Source organism: Patagioenas fasciata, chromosome 2, assembly GCF_037038585.1.
Source record: "Patagioenas fasciata isolate bPatFas1 chromosome 2, bPatFas1.hap1, whole genome shotgun sequence".
NCBI lineage: Eukaryota > Metazoa > Chordata > Aves > Columbiformes > Columbidae > Patagioenas > Patagioenas fasciata.
This window is the reverse complement of record NC_092521.1, coordinates 146,180,621-146,204,777: the sequence shown is the minus strand read 5'-3', so window position 1 is coordinate 146,204,777 and position 24,157 is coordinate 146,180,621. Positions and strand designations below refer to the sequence as shown.

At 40.1% G+C, this 24,157-nt stretch overlaps 1 protein-coding gene across 1 annotated transcript; it reads right to left on the bottom strand.

Moving 5' to 3' along the window:
• Positions 1-1,022: 1,022 nt before the first annotated feature.
• Positions 1,023-22,920, bottom strand: STEAP4 (STEAP4 metalloreductase). The gene is made up of 5 exons (XM_065831738.2): positions 22,709-22,920; positions 5,962-6,417; positions 4,048-4,575; positions 3,266-3,430; positions 1,023-2,237 (listed from the first exon to the last, which is right to left on the bottom strand). The coding sequence occupies exons 1-5, from the start codon at positions 22,862-22,864 to the stop codon at positions 1,968-1,970; spliced, it is 1,575 nt and encodes a 524-aa protein (XP_065687810.2). The 5' UTR covers positions 22,865-22,920; the 3' UTR covers positions 1,023-1,967.
• Positions 22,921-24,157: the final 1,237 nt, after the last annotated feature.

Genomic DNA, 24,157 nt, shown 5'->3' with positions numbered 1-24,157 from the left:
CTCCTGTCTTGTTCTCCTCTCTTGCTGCTGCATTTGCCTCTTTAGGGAGCTATAAAGACATGTTATAGGCATCCTCACAACAGTGTTGTCACTTGGGCCCTTTGAGCCTGTACCCAATCCCTTCTGTGGTAAATGAATCTGTAAGATTAAAATGGAAGATCTTTGGAGGAAGCGTACTACTCCATCATGGGACAGGTCAAGGAAAACTTCTGTATAGACCTACATCAGCATATGTTTATGACATGCCAAGTATGATATATGCACCCGTGCTGGTTAGTAAGAGTACTCGGTGACAGAATTATTGCCAAGAAATCTGGCTCCATCAGTTGCTGATGTCCCAGACTCCTTTACCATTCTTTTGGGTATTAAGAACAGGTTCTTTCTGGGCCACAGGATGACGTGGAGAGGGGATGTCTGTTTAGAACTGAAAAAGACTGTTGTTGAGAAATGTTTTGAGAAGTATTGTTCAGATAGGTTTGGATTTTTTTTTCAAATGTTCTTGATTGTACTTGTTTGAAAGTACAATTAGCTATGTTATCTAGCATGCTCATACTTTCATATTTGTGAGTATTTATGCTCTGCATGAACAGGGAAGAGAACAACAGAAAAGAGATAGTAAGTGATTCTCTTACTATAAAAACAAACACATTTTGCCTCTTATTTGTTCTCCAATGCAAAGGAGGCTGTCAGATCCTCTGTTTCCAGTCTAACAGGAGGTCCATCCCAGGTGGATCCTGTTTTTCCACAACATCCTCAGCCCACTTTGATGACTAAGCAAAGATCTCCTCATGTGAGCATCCAAGGAGCAAACAAAGATGGGGGAAGGTGAGCCCAGGCAGCTGTCCGAAGGCAGGATCCCATTTTATTCTTTGCTCCAAGGCCTTCCAACAACATGTTGCAAACTGAGCATACCAGTGTCTGCATTGTGTCAAAAGGTGTTCCAGAAATAACAGAGCTCAAGACTAAAAAAAAAAAAATCTTTATTGTGATTAAAATATGTATATTTTCATAGAGTATCTGTAATATTGCATCCACAGTTTTATTTTTTGAAAAATCAACAATATTATCTTCATGAGATATAACCATGACATATAATACAACACCCTGATAGAAAAGGATTTTCCTTCAGTTTCTTTCTTTACAACCCAATCCTCACACAAAAAATCACTGACCACTTTTTGCTTATATGTGAAAAGTTTAGGCTTGTGAGCATATCTCACATCTTCCTGCTGTTTTGGTCTCTCCGCCATCCCCTTGCCACCTGACTTTCTGCTACAGCAGTACAAGCAAGGATTCAGTAATCCTTCGCCACTACACTTTGAACATTAGAGTTCCTGTACATAAACCAAACACATCTTACTCAACTATCTCTAAGGTATGAACACAGGCCTCTTTTGGATCAGATATTGATGAAGGATAAGCTGATGCTGGGAGGAGGAGAGCTGTTCTTCAGCCAGATCCATCCTGCACCCATTCTGTGGGTGCTGGTGGCTTCTGGGGGTGTAAGCAGGGAGTGCGTTCATGCACATGTGCGTGTGGACCTGTGTGGATGTGTGTAGGTGCATGTAGACCTGAGTCCCAATGGGCAGGATAGGGAAGAGAAGCAGCTGCCATCTTTGCTGTGGTTCTGCCCAGCCCTGAGGGTGCTTGAAATGACAGAGGAGGGACATGGAGCACCACTTACTTCTCTCATACACTTCTTAGGAATGGAGGGTGAATAGGCAAGGGGGGATATACTGAATAAAAGAGATGGCCTGCACCTGTGTGAAGGCATGTCTGGGATGCAGGCACTCAATGGACTCATTTGATTTGTATTTTTAGCTTGTGATTGTGGTGGCTTTATTTTACTCAGGGTCTGGCCACGTTTTTCACTTTGTCTCCCTGCAGATGAGGGAGGGCCAGGACTTCATTTTGATATGCCTTCTTTTTTTTTTTTCCTTCTGTTTTTATAATACAATTTAGTCTAATTATACAGCAGACTTGTTGATAATGTAATTTGACCTATCTGAATATTGGGGATTCCTTTCCCAGCCCTGCCTAATTCGTGTGAGAGGTTTGTCTAGACAAGGAAATATCAGCACAAATTTGACAACCAGTACAATGCATGGAACAATGAGGGAGAGCATATAGGCGTTTGGAAGATACCATCTGTACGATGAAGGGCTCAGGAACCGGTTTCCACCGTAAACCAGTGTGTGTGCAGTGCATAAAATCAGTGTCAGATATCCCAGTTTGGACTAGGGGAGAACAAAGGAAAGAAAGAAACAAGTGGACATTAAAACAATAATTAAACCAGGACAAATGCAATTTACAGGACACAGTAAGCTTTGTGTAATGTGCCAACTTTGGAGCTAATTGGGCACTGCTGAAATCAAACTGTTTTATATAATTTAAAGGCTCTTATTGTTTTGGTTTTTTTTTCTTCAGAAAGATTTATTCAAATGGATCTAGGTGAAACACATTTCGTTGTTGTGTGTGTGTGTGTGTGTGTTTTTTTTTTTTCTCTGTCAACAACCCTGACAATTTTGGCTAGCTCACACATACTGCCTAGTGGTTGTCATGTTTGCGAAAATGCAAAGAAAATGCTGAAATTCAGGGGAGAGATCCAAGCTTTTATATGCTCCAGTGCTAATCCATCCAGAACCGCCATACTGTGCAAGGTTTTTGCCTTGATAAAACATTCATTGATAGTAATTTCCCCTTCCCTTGCCTCCCCTCCCCTGCCAGCCCAGCTCCTGCAGAGACACAGCAGCTTGTACTGAGCTTCCTCCGAATGGGGGGCTGGGATTATTGTGTTACCAAGGGCAGCCTGTTTATAGGCACAGCACTTTTTAGAGTCTGCAGAAACTGCAGATTCTCTTTAGATGCTTGGCACTGAGACGATCTGAGTTATAGAGTAGTTTTTCAGACCTTTATGACTGAATTATCTTGTGAACCAGCAAAATTAGCCCAGTAGATGGCTAGAATGTTTTGTGACTTAGTATAACTGTGGAATTTGATAATCCCAAAATGTTTTCTGTTTGTTGTTTAGGACCTCAGGTCTTCCTAATTTTCTCTTGTTAGTGCAGTAATCCCTGTTGTACCATAGGCAACCATCAGAGCAGTTGTGTTTTACAGGTGAGTTGTATAACTATGTAGATTTTTATTTTCACTATGTGATGATGGGTGGTGCACACATCACATTTGGAGATACTAAAGGAGGAGGGGATAGGGAATTTTCCAGAAGAGAGGGAAGAAGGCTTTTTAGAATGAGTCTTTTTCTTACCTGTACAAATCTAAATTCTCGCCAGTTGACATTGTTGCTGACTGAAGGCAAGGAAGTGATTCCAAGAAGAAAAAATAAAGAAAATCCTAAAATCCCCAAAGCCAAATAAGAGTCACTAAGCCAGGCATTAGTCATGTTGAGTGGTTCTGTTTCATTTTTCAGTGCCTGAAGAAAAGAAGGCCAGTTATATCTTAGTGATAACAGTTTTAGGATCAGTGTGCAGAAATAAATGCTTTAAGTTAACTTTGGGATAGATGTTATACATTAAGTCTCTGAAAAGGATTGGAGATTTACTTTGAATGCCTACTCCAAGAGCAGGCATTATATTACGTATAGGTTCCATATACCTATAATTGTGGTGCATGTTTTATACTGCTGTAGACCTAAGGTTGAGGACAGATATGTGATCCTTTGTTGTTAAATGAGGTCAGAAAATCAAAATATATGCCATTTTAAAAGTCAAAATGTGTGCCATTCTCAAAGGTATATGGAGAAATAGGGAAATAAGTTTCTTTAGCTTACTCTCAGTGTTTACATTTCTCCTGCTTATTTTGTTAGTATATCAGCTATCTAGGAGTAAGACAGGGCAGGAATCCCCTAACTCAACATAATATCAGCAAACTTCAGATGTACCAATGATTAAAAGGATCAGAAACAAGGAAAATAACTCTATTGTAAAGTATGTTAGACTGCCCACATGAATTTCTGAAGCTTGGTATAGAAGGTAGTATTTGTAACAGGGCCAAAATAAAGGAAGACATAGAGCAGGGAACAAAACTTACCAGAGAGAGAATTTGATTACTGGTTCTCCATCTCATGAAGGAACGAATTGGGATAACTAGAGTGTACAAAACATGCAAAAAAGCAAATGCCAAGGCTACTAGTCCAAGTTGTTTTCTACACAGCATCCATTTGTCCAGCCAGTCTGGGAAACGGCTGTATTTGGTACCTCTGTATAACTGAATAATTGCAGCAAGTACACCAGGAAGATAAACCAAGGCAAGAAGAATGAGTGCCACTATAGGGCAGATCTGATTTGGAATGGATATTGCAATAAAAAATGAAAAGTCTTCGCTTTCATAAACATAAGGGTAAATTACATCACGAATCAAACTGTAGAAGAAGAAGAATGCGACTAGGCCAAGGGACAAGAGAATGGGAAATTTCCACAGTGGAAAGAGCTGCAGAGGGTAATTTTCTATTTCCTGAGCAGCCAAGAGGGATCCCTGATCTAATGGAGTGAGACCCAGTGCACGAACAATATCCATCACCATTTGTTTAGCTTCCATGTCATCTCCACAGACAAACACCTGCAGCCAAAAACATACAGAAATTTTATTTAGACAGTCTTTTGTGACGTTCTCTACTGCTGTCCTGCCTGGATATGGATAATGAGCACAAGCTTCCTAGGCTACTTGCTGACTTCCCTGCTGGCCTTAATTTATATAGGCAAAAAGTAGCTTATAGGTACTTTCTTGACCAACAGGTACAAGAAATAAGAATATGAATCTCTTTTTGGGGAAGAAGATTGTTTCAAGAGGCAAAATTTTGTATCTGAAAAGAACAATGTATAACACAGTTAGTACAAGTCTTTGCCTAGAGGACTTAAAATTCTCTTCTGAAGACCTGTGAGCAGTTTGTAAGCACAGAATTTTCTAGGAGTAAAGAGGAGTGAAATTTTCAATGGGATTAAATAGGAGCAAAATTTTCAATTGCTGCTATGCTGGTCAATAAGGACTCCAGGAGATCAGGGACAGAGATCTTTAAAACATGTTTGCTCTATCACAAAAGTAAGTATTATTTCTTTTGAAGTCTAGTAAAATAGTGAAGAAACTGTCTTTTCTGTGAGTGTGCAAGACAATACTGCTTTTAGAACCAGGAGAAAGGGGGCAATTTCAGCTCTCATTGGTATGATGAAGGCTTGTAGAGCCTAGATTTGTAAGTCTTTGGGTCCTTTGTTTAGACAAAACCATTTATCTGGCAGTAGAAAACAAAACTAGCAGTGGTTTGAGTAGCTGGATGGAACCAGCTTGTATTGTACAAGAGCATTATCACTCAGAGTGACAGAAAACAGGGTAATAATAAATGTCTTCAGGTAAGTTGCTGTGTTGCTTCCTATGACCAGCTCTGTGCTTGCTGGCCTGTGGTTAAGGAGCTGTTTAAAATGGCTTTCACACACCATTGTTGTGTTAAACTTCTGTGATGATAAGTTCTGATTCAAAAAAATTTATTAGTTTATTCACCTTCCAACTCACTTCATTTGCCCATACTCATTCTATTGCCCCATCATATTGCTTATCTCCCTTTTTTTTTCTCTCTTCATTTTATTCTTACTGTGATATCTTCCTCCTATCTGTTTAACTTTACCATTCCTGTGAACAACTAATACAGCCCTCATTTCCTCCTGATTTGCTCTCTCTCTGTTCCTTTCTAGCTCTGCTGTCTATCTTTCCTTGCATCTCTAATGTCTCCAAACACCTTACCGAGTTTGGATACATGCTGTGGATATTCCTTGTTGTACTATATTACAAGCCAAAAGTAAATTTTAGCTCACACTTAATTTGAAATTGGTGATTAAAGTGAAAATACCATCCCAACCCTGTCTGATCTGTACCTTCCGTGTGTGTTTTGTCTGACTGTTAAGAAGCCATACAATATATAACTATGATGTAGGAAACCCCATTGTTTAGCCTTACCTGCCGGCTGGCATCCAGCGTGCCCGACTGCAGGGCCCAGGCCGACACGGTATTAAAGGCTTTCACAACCTTTGCGCCGGGCACCAGCTGAGCGAGGTACTCTGCGTTGGATTCAGGATACTGGTTTATTTTTAAGTTGTTGCTTACATCCACCAAGACTTTTCCATGGAGAATTTCTGCTAGTGATGTAAGGAAGCTGTAATGTTGCCTCTGGATTGCTATAATGATGATGGCTGCCTTCTGTGCGGCTTCTGTGTGGCTCAGCACCTCTGCATCCTTGGGAATCAGGCTGGATGTCTGTGTGTTCCGGCTTCCAAACACAACGGGGTAGCCGGACTGAATCAGTTTATGCCCCAGAGCTCTTCCAAAATCTCCAGTTCCAAATATGCACACTGTCTCTCTTTTGTTAGAAGTGTTAGGGGCCAAAGCCATTATGTTGTAAGAATTCTTATTCATCTATTAGGAAAAAAAAAAAAAAAAAGGAACAAACTAAGCTAAACATTCATCTCTTGAAAATGAAAAGATAGCATCCACTCTGGCTATACAAAATAAATACTTGAGAGTTCTCTTGCCTCTTAATATTCTTCCTACACGCTTTTCTGAATACACACTCCCAGAAGTTTTCTGTGCAGTTTTAAAAACCAGTTCTGGATATTAATCTCTCAGTCGACACCCTCTTTTCCATCCATTTTATGGATTTTAACATTCAGCTGAACTGTTGCAAGTTTTCCTCTCTCTAAGGTAAAGCAGGAGGAAAAGAAACAGGAGCAGAGAGTAAGGGTTGCACACATTTCAGAATGATTTCTGCTTACTTATTTGATAGAAAGACATTGAAGAGGAGTGCATTTCTAATCAGATTAGAATCTGGAAGGTCTTTTGTAAAATACATGAAGATATTATAAAAGGTAGCTACAAACCTATCTGTTGTCCTCAATATTTCCTTAATATGCCTAGTCAGTGCGAGTTTGGTTTATTATTGTTCTTCAATTTCCTGAGGAATGTCCTGTGAAGCATTTGGACAGTGGAATTGGAATATTTCATGTTGAACATTTATTTCTGGTATTTATATATTAGTCATAATGAAATTCTCTTTGAGGTTTTTAATCTATCCTCCTTTATCACTGTACCTGGAAGCTTCAAAGTCTTTAATGTATTATCCATGCCAGAGCAGTATGTACACTCTGTACTTGCAGAGTGAGATCCATGATACAAATACAGCATCAAAAGGCTCTGCTCCAAAGGTCTTGCAGTAGGTCCACATCCAGTTGCCCTCACTTTACGAAGGGTGAACTCAGACCAGAAAACCTAAGGCCCAAAGGAAGACCTCCAGCCAGAGATCTTGAGAGACCCTTCACTTGGGCTGGCCAGCAATTTAGTGCTTAGAGCAGCCATTTAATTTGCAGGAGCCCTGATTCAAGTCTGTCACTACATCACAGGTAGCTGTCTTAATTGAAGCTGTGTGAATAACCGATTTTCCAATTTGCAGGAAAGAAGTGCCTGAAATGGTTAGCTAGACCCAAACCAATTACTTTGCTACTGCTCTTCATTAACCCTTTGCTTACTTTCTTCTGTGAAACACTGTTCAGATTGAAACTCTGCCATTTAAAAATACTGAGATGATACTCTTCAATTTCTTTTACATTTTTTCTCTAGTGAGTACAGTTTTTGCCTGTTAAAAATCTGGCATGATTTTAAATTGTTTGACACAAAACTTTGGTGAATAAAAAAATCAGTGTGAACTTCCCCCTGCCCCGCTGTGACCTAGCATTAAGGGCCTGAGTCGGGGATGCACACTTGTTTTGGGCCTGTGCTGTAGCGTGTGAGCTTCATTAGCAAGATAGGCAGAGAAATGCTTATTCTGAGAATCACATGTGAAGATTTTGTCTTGAACTAGCTATGTGTGTAGGTAGGTAGCCCTTCGCTGGCATCAGTGCTTGTTTAGCACCATCACTGCAATGAGCTGTGGAAGCCCTGAGGTTTAGAGAGCTGCCAAGGGAGTTTGGCTCTGGTCGTTAGGGGCAGGTGTTGATTCAGGCATAGGAGGACCTGAGGATCCTTGTGCTCGTGGTCTGTGTGGCTCGTGCAGGTCCCATGGCAGGCTTGGCAGCACAGAGGGGTCAACCCCAGCTCTCCTGGAGCTGCAGTCCCAGCTGGACTCTCTGTACTTTGTCAAGTAACACACTGAGCATGAAAACAGATCCTCAAAGGGACGCATCTGAATGTCTCCTGCGTGTTTGTGCGCTCTGACACATGCATACAGATGCAAAGTCCTTTCACACAGTTAAAAATCATTCTCTGATTAATGTCCCATGAGGCTCCAATGCGACTAAAGCTATAAAATTCTTTTGGGGGTATAGACTGTATTTCAAAAAGAACAGAAGAGTTTTGTACATATTAATAAATGGTCTGATTCAGTACATAATAAGACTCAAATTTCCTTTCTCAATTTTTCCTTTTAAAGAAGTAGGCTCCTATCTAAAATAAAAAGTAAAACTTATTTGTAACACATGATCATCCAGTTGAAAACTTATGTATTTGTCCTCAAGAAACCATGAAGTTATTGCTGAGTGAACTATGCAAATCATTGTCCTCTCCAAAGTAAGACTGGAAAAAAACAAAACTCAAATGGATATTATCAGGTAATATACTTGATAGATCAGTTAAAGTTATGTTTTGTTTGAGCTTATAAAACTATTTAATATAAAAATGGATCCACCAGCAAGAATTAAATCTATGAAGTACTTCTGTCGTTCACTAATACTGAACATCTCCTTTGCCAGTGAACACTGAACCCATCTTGCTGGAAATGAGAAAAAGAGGGAGATGAAAAGAAAAATTAATGTAGAAGAACATTATTTTTTTTCAAATTACAGTTTCTTGGAGTGCTACCTAAGATGTAAAGGGACTTGTAAAAGGCAGTGAATATTATTCCATAGAAAGCTGAAGAGAGGTAAAGTTACCTTTAATACCAGTGGTCTAATTTAGCTTAATACCATTTTTAACAATAGAGACAATTTTCTTGAATAAAATAAGCTGTTAGGGTGATACACATTATATATTAGAAATAAACTGGTCACCAATGAATTTTTTAACAACTTAAGTATATTGTAGAACTGTTATTAATTTAATGCTGCATCTGCTACTTCTGAAAATCATGTGTAAGACAAGGCAAGTTTTATTTTAAATCCCATGCTTTCTGGACCATACCTCCTCCAAACAAAGACAGAAATTAAATTAATTTTCTCCATTGAATCCTTTTTTTCCTTCCTTCCAACATGCCTTTGTGCCATCTGGCTGTTATTGGACTGAAAGAAGTTTGTGAGCTTTTCAGTGAACTTCTGGAGATGAATTTGGGCAGTAGTTTAGGAGCACATAGAGAGCGCATAGATAAATTTTGGCTTTTCTGTGTGTATTTGAAGAAAATGATGGCAACTGGGTAGGTGTATAGTCAAAACAAGGAGGCTGACCTCCCAGAGCCCATGACAGCGATAGCTGCAATGTGAAAAAATATTCATTTGGTATAGGACAAGGTGTTTTATTGTCATGCATCAGTGTGAAGGATGTGAAGTAGAAGTATATCACGAGGAATACAGGGCCAGTCTGGGGTCTGGGAGCTGAGCCCAAGGGCTGACCCTGGTGTCTCAGTGAGCAGCTTCCAGCAGTGGGGTCTGCTCAGTGCCCATGGGTTACACTGAACACTCTCAGAGCGCCAGGGGAAAACAGAAATACCAGCAAACATGTAATAATCAGTATCTGCTCTGTTATGTATGTACTTGTATATTATCTGAGAAAAGGCATAGAGATTTGTACTGATACATAATATTTTTGCTTGTATCCATCCCTCTAACATTAGAGCACTAGTGATGCCTTTTGTTATTTGGAAGATAATCCCTGTAATCTTCTGTAATGATTAACTGTGTCCTTTCTTTTCTGCATTATTGCTGTATGCTTATACAAGGAATTAAGCTATTTTGAGGAAAATGATGGTAATCTCTGAGCTGATGACCACTTGGTCAGTAATGATAAAAGGAGGCACTGAAAGAAAAAAAGAAGCTAACTGTGCAAAACTGTCATTTCTACCCACTACCTAAACACTAGGGGAACTGAATCAAGGCACAAGATTCAGTTCAGCAATTGTATGTAAATACTTTGGTTATGTAGAAATTTGAATGAAGAGAGGCACATTACCTTGCACATGGGAAAAAAAGAGGGATTTCCTAGCAGAAGCGGTGCCACAGATGAACTATGGTGCCAAAAGTGGAAAGGCAGAGATGGGACTGAGACATAGACTGGGATGGATAATGGGAAGATCAGAAAGATGCAACATGAAATGTCAGATGGGAGATCAGTGGAACGACTCAAAAGGTAGAAAGACAAGATGAAAGGAGCGCAGAAGAGTAATTTTACTATTTACATTCTAAAAAAGAAGCAAACCCAATAACTCTGGTAGTGATCTCTAGATACTATCTAGTCCATCTCCCTCCCAAAGTCAGGATGAACTATTAATGTGTTGAAACCAAGTTTAGCAGATGCTTTTCTAACCTGTTTGTAAAACCTTCCAGTGTTGTGTATCCTGAAGTCTTCCTCTCTTACTGCTTTCTCAGCTGTACTATTAGGCAGATTTTCTTATGTCTAATCTATATTGCCTCCTCCACAGCAGACACAGGTGTCAATTTATACCCCTTTTCTTTGCAGCAGCCTTTGTCGAACATTAAAGCTGTTACTGTTCGACCCTTTTCTTCTCTAGGAAAAACAACCCCAGATCTTTCCCTGCAACTTGTGCTTCTGAAAGTGGTGATCTTTCTCATGGTTTTCTTTGGATCTTTCTAGGCTAAACTGCTCCAACTGTTAATTAAAAGCATGGTGCTAAAACTGAATGCAGTACTTTTGATGAGATTTTACCAGATAGAAAGGGATTGCTTCACTTGCCTCACGGACAACACATTGTCCCACTGTCACATTTGTCTTATTCACAGCACAGTTATTTCACAGTCAGCTTATGATGCATTAAGGTTATTTGTACTTTAGCAAGTAGTGTGTGGCAACAGAAACTAAGATGTGGAGTGAAACCGCTGATGCCAAACACATGATGTTCACACTATCCATGTTTCAGAGATTTCCACCTTGGTCTGGTACAGCAGCCTGAGCACCCATTAGCAGCTGCAGTGCATTTGGGTGCATCTAAAGCATGTCTTCTCGTTCAGCTTCATGGAAAGGAATCCAGTTTCATATGCTCCTAGAGCTCTCTGTCATGTAAGCAAAGCTTGATAACTGGTCATCTGCTTCTACATCTCAACACAACTGAAATACTAATGAAATGCACTGTATTATACCCAGTCCTTTGACTGGACTGCTTCCATGCCACTTGCTCTATTCTTGGTTTCTGTAGTTTTTTCTGACTCAGAGCTGTATCATGCACTTGTCTCTGTTGAATAGCACCACATTTTTTCAAACTGTAGCTTCAATTTGTCAAGATCGTTTTGATTTCTAAGCCTGTCCTCTAACGTGTTTGCAAGCCCTTTTCAACTTTGTCAGATTGTCAGCTTTAATAAGCATAGTGTTTGTTCTGGCACCCACGCCATTTAATGAAATTCTGAAACAAGAACTTTTGACAGGACAGTACCCCTGCATGTCTGAGAGACTGAAAATGCTTCTTTTGCTAGTTCTGCAGAACCTTACCTTCTATTAGTTTAATCTAGGCTGCATGTTCCTAGTACGCTTTTGAAAATCTTCTCTAAGATATACCACAGTAAAAACTTCACTCATGTCAACTTCTATAACCTCTGCGATTCACAAGGCCAGTTATCCTGTTATGAGAGGAAATGAGATTGGTTTGGAATGATTTGTTCTTGATTAATCCATATGCCTATAACCTGTTTCTCATCCTGTATTTGCTTCCTCTGTTTGAGAATTGTACTTAAATGGATTGTGCCATAATTCTGCACCTCTTCTTTCTTGTTACTTTTAAAGATAGCTGTTATTCTTGCCTTTCCAGTCTTTCAAAACTTTACCTCTTCCACGCAATTCTTAAAGATAGTTATTAATGGCTGTGGAAATGCTGCAGTTATCCCCTAAACAATGTGAGGTGAATTCCATCAGCCCTGCTGATCTCAGGTCATTTAACTCACCTGAGCACAGCCTAAGCTTTTTCTTCTCCAATTTAGCTGGAATTTTCTGCTCTTTGCTACTGATGTAAACCCTTTTACCACAGTTGACCCTTCTAGTGAAGAAAGAGCAAAATAGACATTGCAGAGTTGGCTTTCTTGGAGTCACTAGTCAATAGCTTTCTCTCAGTTGAGTGGTGGATCAATTGTCTCCTCAATTTTCCTTTAACAGTTTATGTTTTTACAGAAAACTTCTTGTTATTTTAGATGAACCTTACTAACTACATTTCTTTTCATGCTGTTGCTTTTCAAATCTTATCAATGTAGTAGTACTATTGTTCTGTGCTTTTCCGTAGATTTTGATACAAGTATCATATTTGAGTTTAAAGTTTCTGAAAAAACTCACAGCTCCAGCCACATGGTTGTCTTACTGCAGTCCCTGCTCTGCGTTGCAATCTTTATGTCTCTGCTTTCAGTGTAGTTTCTTTAAGAAGCTGCCAAGTCTTCTGACCTCATTTTCCTCTCAAATTATGCTTCTCATGGAACATCATCTTCCCATCTTCGTAATCTAGTGTGCTCTGCGTATTATTCTACTAGATGGATAAATCCATTTTTGAGTACCTGATCTTGTCTGGTGGCCTGTAGTGGCTCTCAGCCATGACAGAACCTCTGTATTTCCCCCCCTGTCATTTTCCAAGATCTTCTCCTGGGTCTGCATTCTTTTATCTTTTGATTCAGGTCAAAAATTTGGAAGGTAAAGCAGGATATACAGACTATGAGAAGATAAATGGTCAAGGCTTTGCCAGGAGTTTGATCCAGTCATGTAGAAGGAAGGGTTATAAGTAGAAGGAGAAGAGAGTTAATGGCCAGCACAGCTGTGATCCAGGTAGGTTATGGTGTTGTCCACTGTAGGAACTAGTCTCAAGATTTATAACACTGATGCATTTATCATACTATTTTTTCTTTTTTCTTTTTTTTCTTTTTAGGCTCATTGTAAAATCATAATCCTGAAGGTGTTCAGAAAGATTATAGGCAGAACAAATATTATGGGAGTGTAAGCTTAAAAAGTGAAGTATCAAAGGCCTCCTTTCTCTGTAAACTAAATATTTTGTCTGCTATTTCCTTGCAAATAACAGCAGGGACTCTGTTACACCATGCAAATAATAAACAGTACCAGGCATGTGAATGGCCTATCTGGAGCAGCTTACCCTTGTTCTAGTAGAATATTCAGGAGGCAAATAAAGGTCCTGACAAAGAACATCTGACCAGTTATATAGCATGCTGGAGGTAGATTCATCTGTGTGAATTCATACACAGTTATATATGAGTCATTACAATGTTATTGACTGCATATTCCTGTGATTCATGTACTAGAATATCACTATGAACAGTCTGGTTTCTAGGTTCACCTTGCCAGAAGAAGCTTCTTTCTCCAGATTTCAAAATGTTTATTTTTGTATAATGATGGGGAGACACTTGGGTTGACACTTTGGAGCTTATTATTTGGTGTTTAACTCTGCTTGTACAGTGGTGAAACCAGGACATCTGGGTTAAGTGGTTTGGGTTCACGCTATGCCCTCCTGTAGACCTCATTTTAAGCTGCTGACATGACTTCTTACATCTCTCCTTAACTCTACTGCTCTTTTAACACAGAGTTTTTGTCTGTTTCTGTTTTTTTTTTTTTTTTTTCCAAATCTCATTACAGCAAGGATAAGCTGAACTTTCTCGTGCAGCATCCACATACATAAATCCTCAAGCCTCTGCTAGTCTTTTTCAGCTAAAGCTCTGTGCCTCCCTGGTCAGGAAGCACCTGCAAACATTCAGTTCCTTACATGGATTCAATAATTTGTTTACATAACTTGAATCACACACGCAGGGCTGAGCACATTGCAGCTCATTTCAGCAACAGAAATTCAGAGCATGTCTCTTGCAAAACACTTGGAAGCCAGATTCTCACCACCCCTATGGAGAGAAAGCCCAGAATGCCATCAGGCTTGATGTAATAACACATCTTAATCCTGCTGGGCAACTGTGACCTGATCTTGGGTTGGCCTTTATGACTGACCTGGTGAAAGGCCTGCAGCTGGTGGTGTTCCCCAAGGATCAGTTCTGTGTCCAGTCTTGTTCACCCTCTTAATCAGTGATGTAGATGAAGGGACTGAGTGTACCCTCAGCAAGTTTGCTGATGAGAGGAGTGGCTGATGCAGCAGAAGGCTGTGCTGCCATTCAGTGAGACCTGGACAGGCTGGAGAGTTGGATGGAGAGGAATGTCATAAAGTTCCACAAACAAAAGTGTAGGGTCCTGCACCTGGGGAGCAATAGCCCCAGTAGAGTTTAGGAGTTGACCTGCTAGAACGCAGTTTTTTGGAGAAGTACCTGGGAGTCCTGGTGGACAATAGGTTAACGATGAGCCAGCAATGTGCTGTTGTGGCCAAGAAGGCAAATGGTGTCCTGGGGTGCATTAGAAAAAGTGTGACCAGCAGGTCAGATGAGGTTATCCTTCCCCTCTACCCTGGTGAGGCCCTATCTGGAGTACTGCATCCAGTTTTGTGCTCCCCCATTCAAGAAAGACAAGGAGGGATTCCAGAGGACTACAAAGATGATCAGGGATCTGGAGCATCTTTCTTAGAAGGAAAGGCTGAGAGAGCTGGATCTGTTTAGTGTGGAGAAGAGAAGATCGAGAGGGGATCCTATCAATGCTTATAAATATCTTAAGGATGGGTGTCAAAAGGATGGGGCCAGACTCTTTTCAGTCATGCCCAATGACAGGATAAGGAGAAACAGGCACAAACTGAAACATTGGAATTTCCATCTGAATATGAGGAGAAACTTCTTTGTTTAGAGGGTGACAGAGCACTGGAACAGGCTGCCCAGAGAGGTTGTGGAGTCTCCCTCTCTGCAAACATTCAAAACCTGCCTGGATGCATTTCTGTGCGATCTGCTCTGGGTGAACCTGCTTTGGCAGGTGGGATGGACAAGATGATCTCCAGAGGTCCCTTCCAACCACAACCGTTGTATGATTCTGTGGGAAAATGAACCCTTTGGAGGTGTCCCATGTCCTACATGTCTTCCTCATGCCTCTTTGAACAGACTAAACAGGTTCAATCAGGTTTGCTTCCCCAATGCCTCTGTTTACACTTGATCACTACCTGATGAACATACATTCTTCTCAAACATTGATGGGCTGCACTCATGGTAACCATGGTGCTTTGACACCATCCTAATGACATAAACTCATGCTGGTGGCAGTGAAGAACAGTGCCTACAACCAACAGTGTCAAAGCAGTAGAAGTGGCCGTTTTTTTTTTTTAATTATTATTTATCAAGTCTTTTTAAATTTTTCCCTTCAAATCCTTTTGTAACTGTGAGTTGGCATAGTGAACTTCAACCAAATAAGTTAATGAGTACGTATTTTGGTTTGATATATATTCTGGTTGGTAATTTTTAGTTTCCTGTGCTTTCAAGTTCTCTAAAGTTAAAAAATTTCTTTCAGGAATACAGTTAATTCTCATTTTTGTTTTAGGTGTTTATTGCATGTACCGACATGTAGAAGTGATCTCCAAATGTTCTTTTATCTTTTTTTTTTTGTAAATGAAAAATCCCACTTTGTCTTGTCATCTATGATCAAAAGGTGTATGTTAGAAGAAAAAGTGCCTTAATACATTAAAATTACATATAGTAACCCATTAAATATAGTAGAAAAAAGAGAGTGATTAGTACTTCATTCCTAACATACGTATGCACTGCAGCTTTGAAAGTATCTTTGTGAAGTATTTCACACGTATAATATTTAGTAATCCTAGTGTAGCTTGGAAAACAGGTGAAATGTGATTTTTAAAGTCTCCTCAGAAAGACATGTACACTACTTTGAGGCAATCTCATTTACTTTAAATTTCATTTTACCATTCCCACAGAAAGAACGCACTCTATAACAAATACTGTTTCTTATAAGCTGACAGTTTTAGAACCAAATCTGCCCTAAATTATAAAGTGTACTTTCTGTTGCTTGATATACCTAAAACTGAAAGGCATGCGGCTAAACTACTCTCCCATGATTAATCTAGTACTTAAACACATAATGAAAATAGCAGAATAGCTCCTAACAAACATAACAAATTATTCATGAATTTTCTTTCAAGCAAATGGATATCTGTTGTTCTTCTCAGCAGAAAATCCTGGGCTCCAAGTTTTGACAGAGCTGATAAAAAATAATTGTTTGAGAAAATAAATCTTCCTACAGAGGACATTGCATTTCCCACATCTTCACTTTTTTATCAGGAGAACACTAAAGCTGCCTGGAGACTCTTCAAACAGATGAAGTATAGGCCTAAATAGATGTGCTTAATGTTGTCTAAATCATAGCAAAGTACTGAGAGAACTGGAAATCTCACCACCTCCAACTGGTCCCATAAACACGTACAACCCAGCTATAACCTGAGTAATTTCCTCAGTCTTTTCAGGGCTGTTGTACTGTTCTGAGGTGTGCAGGTGTTAATCCAGCCCAGTTAAATGCAAGGAGAATGAAAATATTTCATAAAACACTGAAGGTGAGCCAGCAAGGGTGAGGAGGAGAGATAGACCTGCCTGCAGCACTAGGGGCACTGGATTTATCCCATTTGGGGCAGGAGATGCCCTGAGATGTTGAAAGACATGTTTTCAGATCTACCGCACATGGAGGAGCACCTCCTGGACTCCTGCTGAGTCCTCGCCTCACTGTGAAGCTGTTCTTCTGAACATCTTTTATCTGCCGTTTACAGACATTAACAATTAGCTCTGTCTCACGCTAGAAATAATGAAGCCTGGTTTCCTAGGGCTTTTTGTTTCTTGACTGATTAAAAGCACTGATTGAAGCTGTTTTCAATCACAGAAGATGACTCCTGTAACATTCATTCTCACATGGAATGTTGTATCTTTTTAATGTGTATAGTCTCAGTATAGTCTTTCATTTTTCAGGACTCTTCTGTGGAGTCTTCAGCTGCCTTTTTTATGCAACACAAGGAAAACAGAGCCCTCTCTCCTCCTGGTATATTTGAAATCATCACTAAAAAAAATGATTGAGGAACATGCATAAACATACATATACTCACATACCTCTTCATGATCAGAGAAATCTCACTTTCTACGGAAATCGGGCTAAAATAATGAACACCCTAAAAAAATCATTTTGCGTGGACCCCCACATGCATGTCTATACCACCAAAAGAGAAGGAAACAACTGAGAAATGGCTCTTCAGTTGTGACCCTACGTTGTTGTTGTCTGTCAAAGGCAGGGGATGTTATTTGGCATGCTTTTACTGACAGCCCACCAGCAGGATACACCAAGGCTGGAATTAGCCAGCATTACACCAGCAATCAACCAAAACTTCAGAGCACTAAAAGTCTGAGTTTAAGTCACATGTTTATTGTGAACTCTAGGATTGTGGGATAAGCCTGGTTCTTCCCATTTATACCAATAGAATTGCTGATTTACAGTTAAGTTGCTTTTGGACCAGGTTGGCACAAGCAGGAAAAAACAAAGCCCAGTTGTTTCATAACACCTGCAATAAAATCAAAGGCGAGGTAGCTGCTGTGGCTTAGTGATGATGTTCTTTGCTGTCTTACGCTGTTAGAAATCTGAGGAGTGGGAGGGAGAGTATGGCGAAAGACTTAAGAAAAAGGGGCATGAATATGAAGTTTCCTTGCCAAAACAAATATATATTGGATGTGCAATATGTCTGGAATGGGACCAAGCAGATTTTACAGAAATTTCATTAATTTGTGTTCTTGCTTACACAAGCCTGTATGCTAAAATGCTGTTATAAATACTTGTTTAAAGACATGCTATTTAACAGCGGATCAGTTTATCAGCACACTTGTTCACTTAATATGAAGTACATTAAATATATTTCTCCTTTTTGTTTTCTTTCTTTCTTTTACATGGATTCGAACATTTTCCTCTCCTACTTGACTCCAGTCCAGTGGAATCTGCAGAGACATGTGTACCTTCCAGACAAAATGAACACTGATATTTTCAGAAATATATAAATAATATTCTGCACAAATTAAAAAAAAAAAGAAAAAAGAAGACATTTAAATGCTGTTACATTTCTCAGCAAGGAAAAATTTTTATCAACTTTTTGAAGACTGCGTCTTTTTCAAGATGGAAGAAGTTCCCCTTCTTACTTAGCCAATGATTTCAGCAGTCTTTGAGTAAAAAACTTAGGCTACAGGCTTTGCAAATTAACTGCTGAGAAACCTGAATTTAAAATCATGCTTTAACACTTGAAAAAACAGAGGTGAGATTTGTCAAAAAGTTGCAGAACTTTTGAGAGCAGCATCCTATACTGAGAAATGGAAAGACTTAATTTGTTATTTTTTTTCAACCAAAGCTCCCTTTGAGTTCAGCTCAGGTTTTGTAGATGCCCGAGCTGATGCTGGTAATTCCCTGACCTGGCAAGTGGTGGGTCATTACCTTGTCTCTCAGCCCAGGTGTTGGTACGAATGAAACTTCCCTGCCAGGGCACTCCCTGTGAGCTGCGGCTGGTGGAGCCCGGCATTGCCACTGTATCAGGACAGCCAGTGTCACCCTGTGCCATGGTCCACTGCACAGGGACATGGGAAACCTTACACAGTGTCTCTTAGAAATCTCTGCTGCCTGAGCCTTGTTATGCAAAGGTTGCCACCTTCAGAGAGGAGGGACCCTGGTTTCTGTCCCCTGCTTGCTCCTGGGTCTCAGCCAAGGTCACTGGGTATCTCTTGTTCGAACGTTCAAGTTACACTCTTGGTTCTGTGTGTCAAGACCATGCAATATGCAAGAAAGGAGCACACCAGGTCTTATCTCTGCAATTATAGTGATGGAAAAGGTGGATATTTGGGACATGATACAGAGCAGAGACAAATGAAAAGCTTATGTGTTCTTACTAAACTTAGCTGAAGAGGAAAGAAGCAGGAACCAAAAGGTCACTTATGGGTACAAAGAGTCCTTCAATTTGCAAACAGATAATGAGGAAAACCAAGGACCAGGCTGAAGGAAATACTAGTTTTTTGTGCTGATAGGGACTTTGGCTCAAAATCCCTCAATCTTTAATTTTAAATGACGTATTTAAAGAAATAATTCCTTAAATAAATACTTTCCTCAGTGTGCATCACCATTCAAAATAACAACTGTTCATTTTTCCTAAAAATCCCCCGCTACCATTTTGGCAGTGGTCTAGGTGGGTAATCCAGAAGATTTAATTCAATTTCCAATCCATATTTTTAAGAAAAAAAAAAATCTTCTTTTAGATTGACATAAGAAAGTACTGAACTTCTCTGCGTGTGCAGATCTTCCACTAAGTTAACAAGCAAAAGTTTTTAGATCTGCTGGGTGCTTTTCAGGATGGTTTTTTTTCCCTGCATGTAAGTGCAGCCAGTTCTGAGATTGGCTAAAAAAACCCTGACGCTAACACTGGCAATGCTGCTTAGTCCTGGAAGTCACTGAGGTCTACTCTGTATAATTTGGGGTGAAAGTGAGCGGAATGTGTGCCAGGAGGTACGACACAAAGTGTCATGCTGCTTTTGTAATTGCCTAATTGGATAAAATAATTCCCTCCTGCAGGGTGACCCTCTCTTGCGGCTTCAGCAAGGAAATGCAATACAAAATGAGGAACCAGGTTTTCCAAATAAACCCATCGTCTTTATTGCATCACCATTTTATGCTATTATGATTATTGCATAATCGCACACTTGCTGTGAATACTCATGTCTTTTTACATATTTCCTGATCACACAGTCCTTGTAGCATGGGACCACCCCAGAAAAACCCTTTGTCAAGCATTCCTCCGCTCTAGTGATGCCAGAAGGTGTTTTGGTCTTTGGCAATCAGCCTCTCCACTAAATTTCTTAACACTTAAGGCTTGTTTATCTAGAGGCCTACAGAAACTTGCTCACATAGTTGATATCACTAATGGATTGGTGACAGGTGACAGTATAAGACTTTGATCTCAGTCCTCAGGTGCTGTAACTTGTCTGAGATGGATGGCTGAGCCGCTTCCACCACTGATCAAGTAGTTTGTAGCAGATTATTATAATTAAGCACCTTTGAAGTGACAAGTTATATGAAGCTCTAGTGTGGTTCAGGTTGTAGAATTCGAACAAGATTTATTAATATTCTCATTTTATAGGATATCATGCTGTTTATGGAAATGGTTTTTCTGCACTTTCAGATTTGTCCTGGTGAGACTGCTCCACTTGGGAAAAGTACTTGGAGGGAAATCATCCAGAGCCGAGAACTTGTCCTCAATCCTGATTTAATCTTAACCTTGTGTTTTCTGAAGCAAGCCATGGGCTCTTCATCTCCCAGTGGAGGTTTAGACCTAGCCTTGTAGCTGGGCCAGTGTGATCTGCAGCACTTTGCCAGTGTGACACGCAAAGCAGCTCAGCCAAGCACGAGAAGAGCCGTCCTGAGCCAGGCAGCCCAACCCTGCACCTCCAACACATCATCACCACCAACGTCAGAGCCTTCCTCTGGTAATCCAACCAGGAAAGGGTCATCTCAACAGTTTAGTAAAGTAAAAAAAAAAAAATAGCTTGAAACCACCTTTACAATTGTGTCCCCAGGGCTGTACTCAGCAGTCACTGTGAGCCTGGGAGGCAGTTTTGTCAGTCCTCTAATTAATGCTTTTACTGGCAGCTATTCCCACTCCTCCTCCATTTCCAAGAAGCACCAGACATACCCAGTGCTTATCCCAGCTGCCACCCACCACAGCCCTGCTGAAACACTCTGCCCAAACTGGCAGCAGTCAGGAGAGAGCAGCAGCAGCCGCTGGAAAAAACACTCCAATTTTATGTTTCAGAGCATGCAGGGACAAGCCCCCCCCCTACCCCCAAGCTGAACTGCAATAAACATCTGCAAAGGTGAGATTCAGATACCTGTCCCTACTTTTTCTTTCCCAAAACCAACTTTCAAACCCCAAAGTCAATATGCATTAAAATTTAAGTAGAATCAAAATGAAGTGATAATGCCAACATCTATAAAATGTCCCACAGAAAATAAAATGTTGCCATTCCACTGTGCTAGCAGTGTAAAAAGAACAGAATGGGAGAAATAGTTGGCTCAAATCTTGAAGTTACCAAATAAAGAGGTTTTGGGGAAGTAGTGAGGGAGTCCTTTAAAAATGCAGATGTTTAACTACACTCCCGACAGCCACAGTTGCTGTTTGTATTTTTTGAGGGACTGTGCTTGTAGGGAGGAAAAGGTGGTTCTGAGTACTCAACAGCCATGCTAGGCACATTGCCAGGGTTTTTGCTTTGGACTAGCTCTGGTCTGGTCCTGTGTGCTTAGTTGCCATTAACAGTGGGATGGTTTTGCATCACCCAAGAACATCTGAGACTGCATGTCCCCAGTCTGCTCTGTGCTGTGAAACACAAGGTGATACGCGACTGAAGGCAGCAGAGTCAGTGCCCAAGCGAGCTACCGCTCTGAAATAAAACACTAACTTAGGCAACACACTTTGTTAATAATTTCTCAACATGCGGTAAACCCCTTACCAGGTTATAATTTTTGCCTGCAACTATGAGAAGTAATTTAAAAACATGACATCTGCTTAAAATGATACAAATATGAAAAGTGCTTAATGTGTTTGTATAAGAAAATTCCAATACGGAGGAAAAAGTACAAGGATGCTTGATTTCTCAATGAGTATTGGAACATTTTGATATCTAGTTACAGTACTACTTCATGCTAGTCTAAATCACTGCTATTAACAAATATAGAAGCATCATTTTATAAAGTCTCAACAGTCTTGAAAAAATTTACCGAAAGTCTGAGTGACAGTTTGTGTTTGCAGATTTAGAGAGGATATGAAATGTTCCTGTATCAAAGCTGCAGAACAGTTCTGACAGCTGCAAATGTTCTCTGAATTAATAATGTGGAGCTAGTATAAGACAATACTGAAGAAAAATCCATTTCTTTCTGTAGCATTGAAGCCCCTTGCTTATAAAATATTAAACAGGATTAAAATTGGTATGCTGCTTGAATGGGAAGAGAAAACATGAAATCCACATATGAATCCAGAAGTGCAAAGAGTCATTAGTTCCAACTGTTATTAGTGATAACTTATGATTTGGGGTAAATCAAACACCCTTGGAGTACTTGCACTTGCTACTGAAATTTAAACCAGAATTTTGGCTCTGACTTAGGAAAGAAAATCTGCTTTCGAGCTTCAGCATTTAAAACCCAATGAACAACTCTTATTTGCAGAAGCTTTCTCCTCTTCTTTACAGTAAACACCTCTGGAAGATTAAATAAACTTGTTAATCTGCTATATAAGCTCTCTGGAAACCAGTTGACTAATCCGGAGTTCTGGTTTGTCCTAACTTTACAGATACAAATCTTTCCCTTTGTCTCAGGGCCTCCTTACATCAACTCCATCAGCTCTTAGTGACAAAAAGGTTATATGATGTCAATATAATGTCAATACAAAACCAGGAGACATTATGCTATTATGCTCTTTTTTTTTTTTTTTGTCTAGCAAGGAGAGAAGCTGCAGTAAAATTTTATTAGGAGACTTAAAAACTAAGTTCAAGCCCACCTGAACTTCTCATGTTGATAGTTTAGCCATTCTGTTCCCTTTTCCCACCTGCAGAAGTGAAAGAAACCTGTGGCTTATCTATATAAAACTCACCTGTGCACTCAACCTTCTGTAGTCCCCCCAAGCAAGACAGTGCTTTCCCAGCCAATGAGATGCTGTTTGTGATGGAGCAAGAGGGACCTCAGGAGCTGCAGCGGGGTTCTTGTTGCTCGAAGCAGAGCACACAAACCCTGGCAGCCCCGCTGGCATTTATGTAGTGGGAGCCAGGGCGAGCGCACAGGGGAGGGCAATCGAGGGGATGTTGCAAGTCTTGTCTGTCTGCATGGGGTGAGAGAACTTCCCGTCAAAGTCTCAGGGAAAGTCCCAGCCTTGTATTTACAGCTGAGGTAAAGCTGTGGTTGCTTTTGTCATGCTGGCACTGACTTGCCCCTTGGCTATCAGCCAGAGCTAAGGTTTGGCTGCGTTCCTCCACTCTTGGAAGACTAACCTGAGAATTGCAGAAGCCAAGAATGTTGTCGAAGCAGAGCAGCAGCTATTTACCTGGAAGGAGAGCTTCTTTCTTTTTGTGTTAAAGCTCTCCTGTAGCATTCCAGCTGTGGGTAGGGACAGTGAGAATGTCACATTGGGGTGAAAGGAATTTGACATAGGGATGGTTGAAAGTAGCTGATCTCTGAGATTCTATAGATATTCTTGGTAGCTACAACAATTCTGTGGAGCCAGAACCTGTGATAGATGTATGTTGAGAAATGGGTCTTTAAGGGATAAACCTCTGGGAGGATGCAAAAGTCTTGATGTTACACATCTGTCTGTAATGGGACATAATTCAAAACAGATGCCTTGACCATCAAGAAATCACTGGACTGAATCATTGTCCAGATAGGAGGAAGTGGCTGAGTCCCACGAGCGCTGAGATTTTATAAGAAGTTTGAAAATGAATTGAAGAGGATTTAAATAGTATTGCACTCTAGATTTGCTAGCAAGGTCTGCCCGTAAAGAGGAAGAAAATAAAAGAAAAATATTTTTTTACTTCAGCTTGCTTTTGGAAGACTTACTGGAAACTAACTAGAAAAACACACTGAGAAGGAAAAGGCATAGAGAACACAGAACATAGAGGTAATCTTGGAATTTCTTACAGGAGCAAAGGCCACCAAGGCACTGGATATATCTGGGATTAAACACTGTAGTCTTCTTTTTCAGCTGATCAACTAATATGCTCCCAAAAATACTGTTATTGCATTTAAAAGAAAATCTACAGGGAATGGAAAGAAAGGCTCACAGAGCTTAAAATCACAAGGCTAACCCCACAGAAGATACATGAGAAATAAATGTACAAATTCATAATAGATGAAAAAAAGGACAAGTGCTATGCCTTTCAGAGTGTCAAGATGATCTAAACATTTAGATTCTATGTAAGAATATGAGTAAAAATAGCTGAGAAGTAATTCAAAACCCTTTCCCAATGGATCAATACTTCATCAATATTAAATAATGTAGGAAAGGGTTGAATTGTCCAACAATTCTCACACATATGTGAGCCCTTCA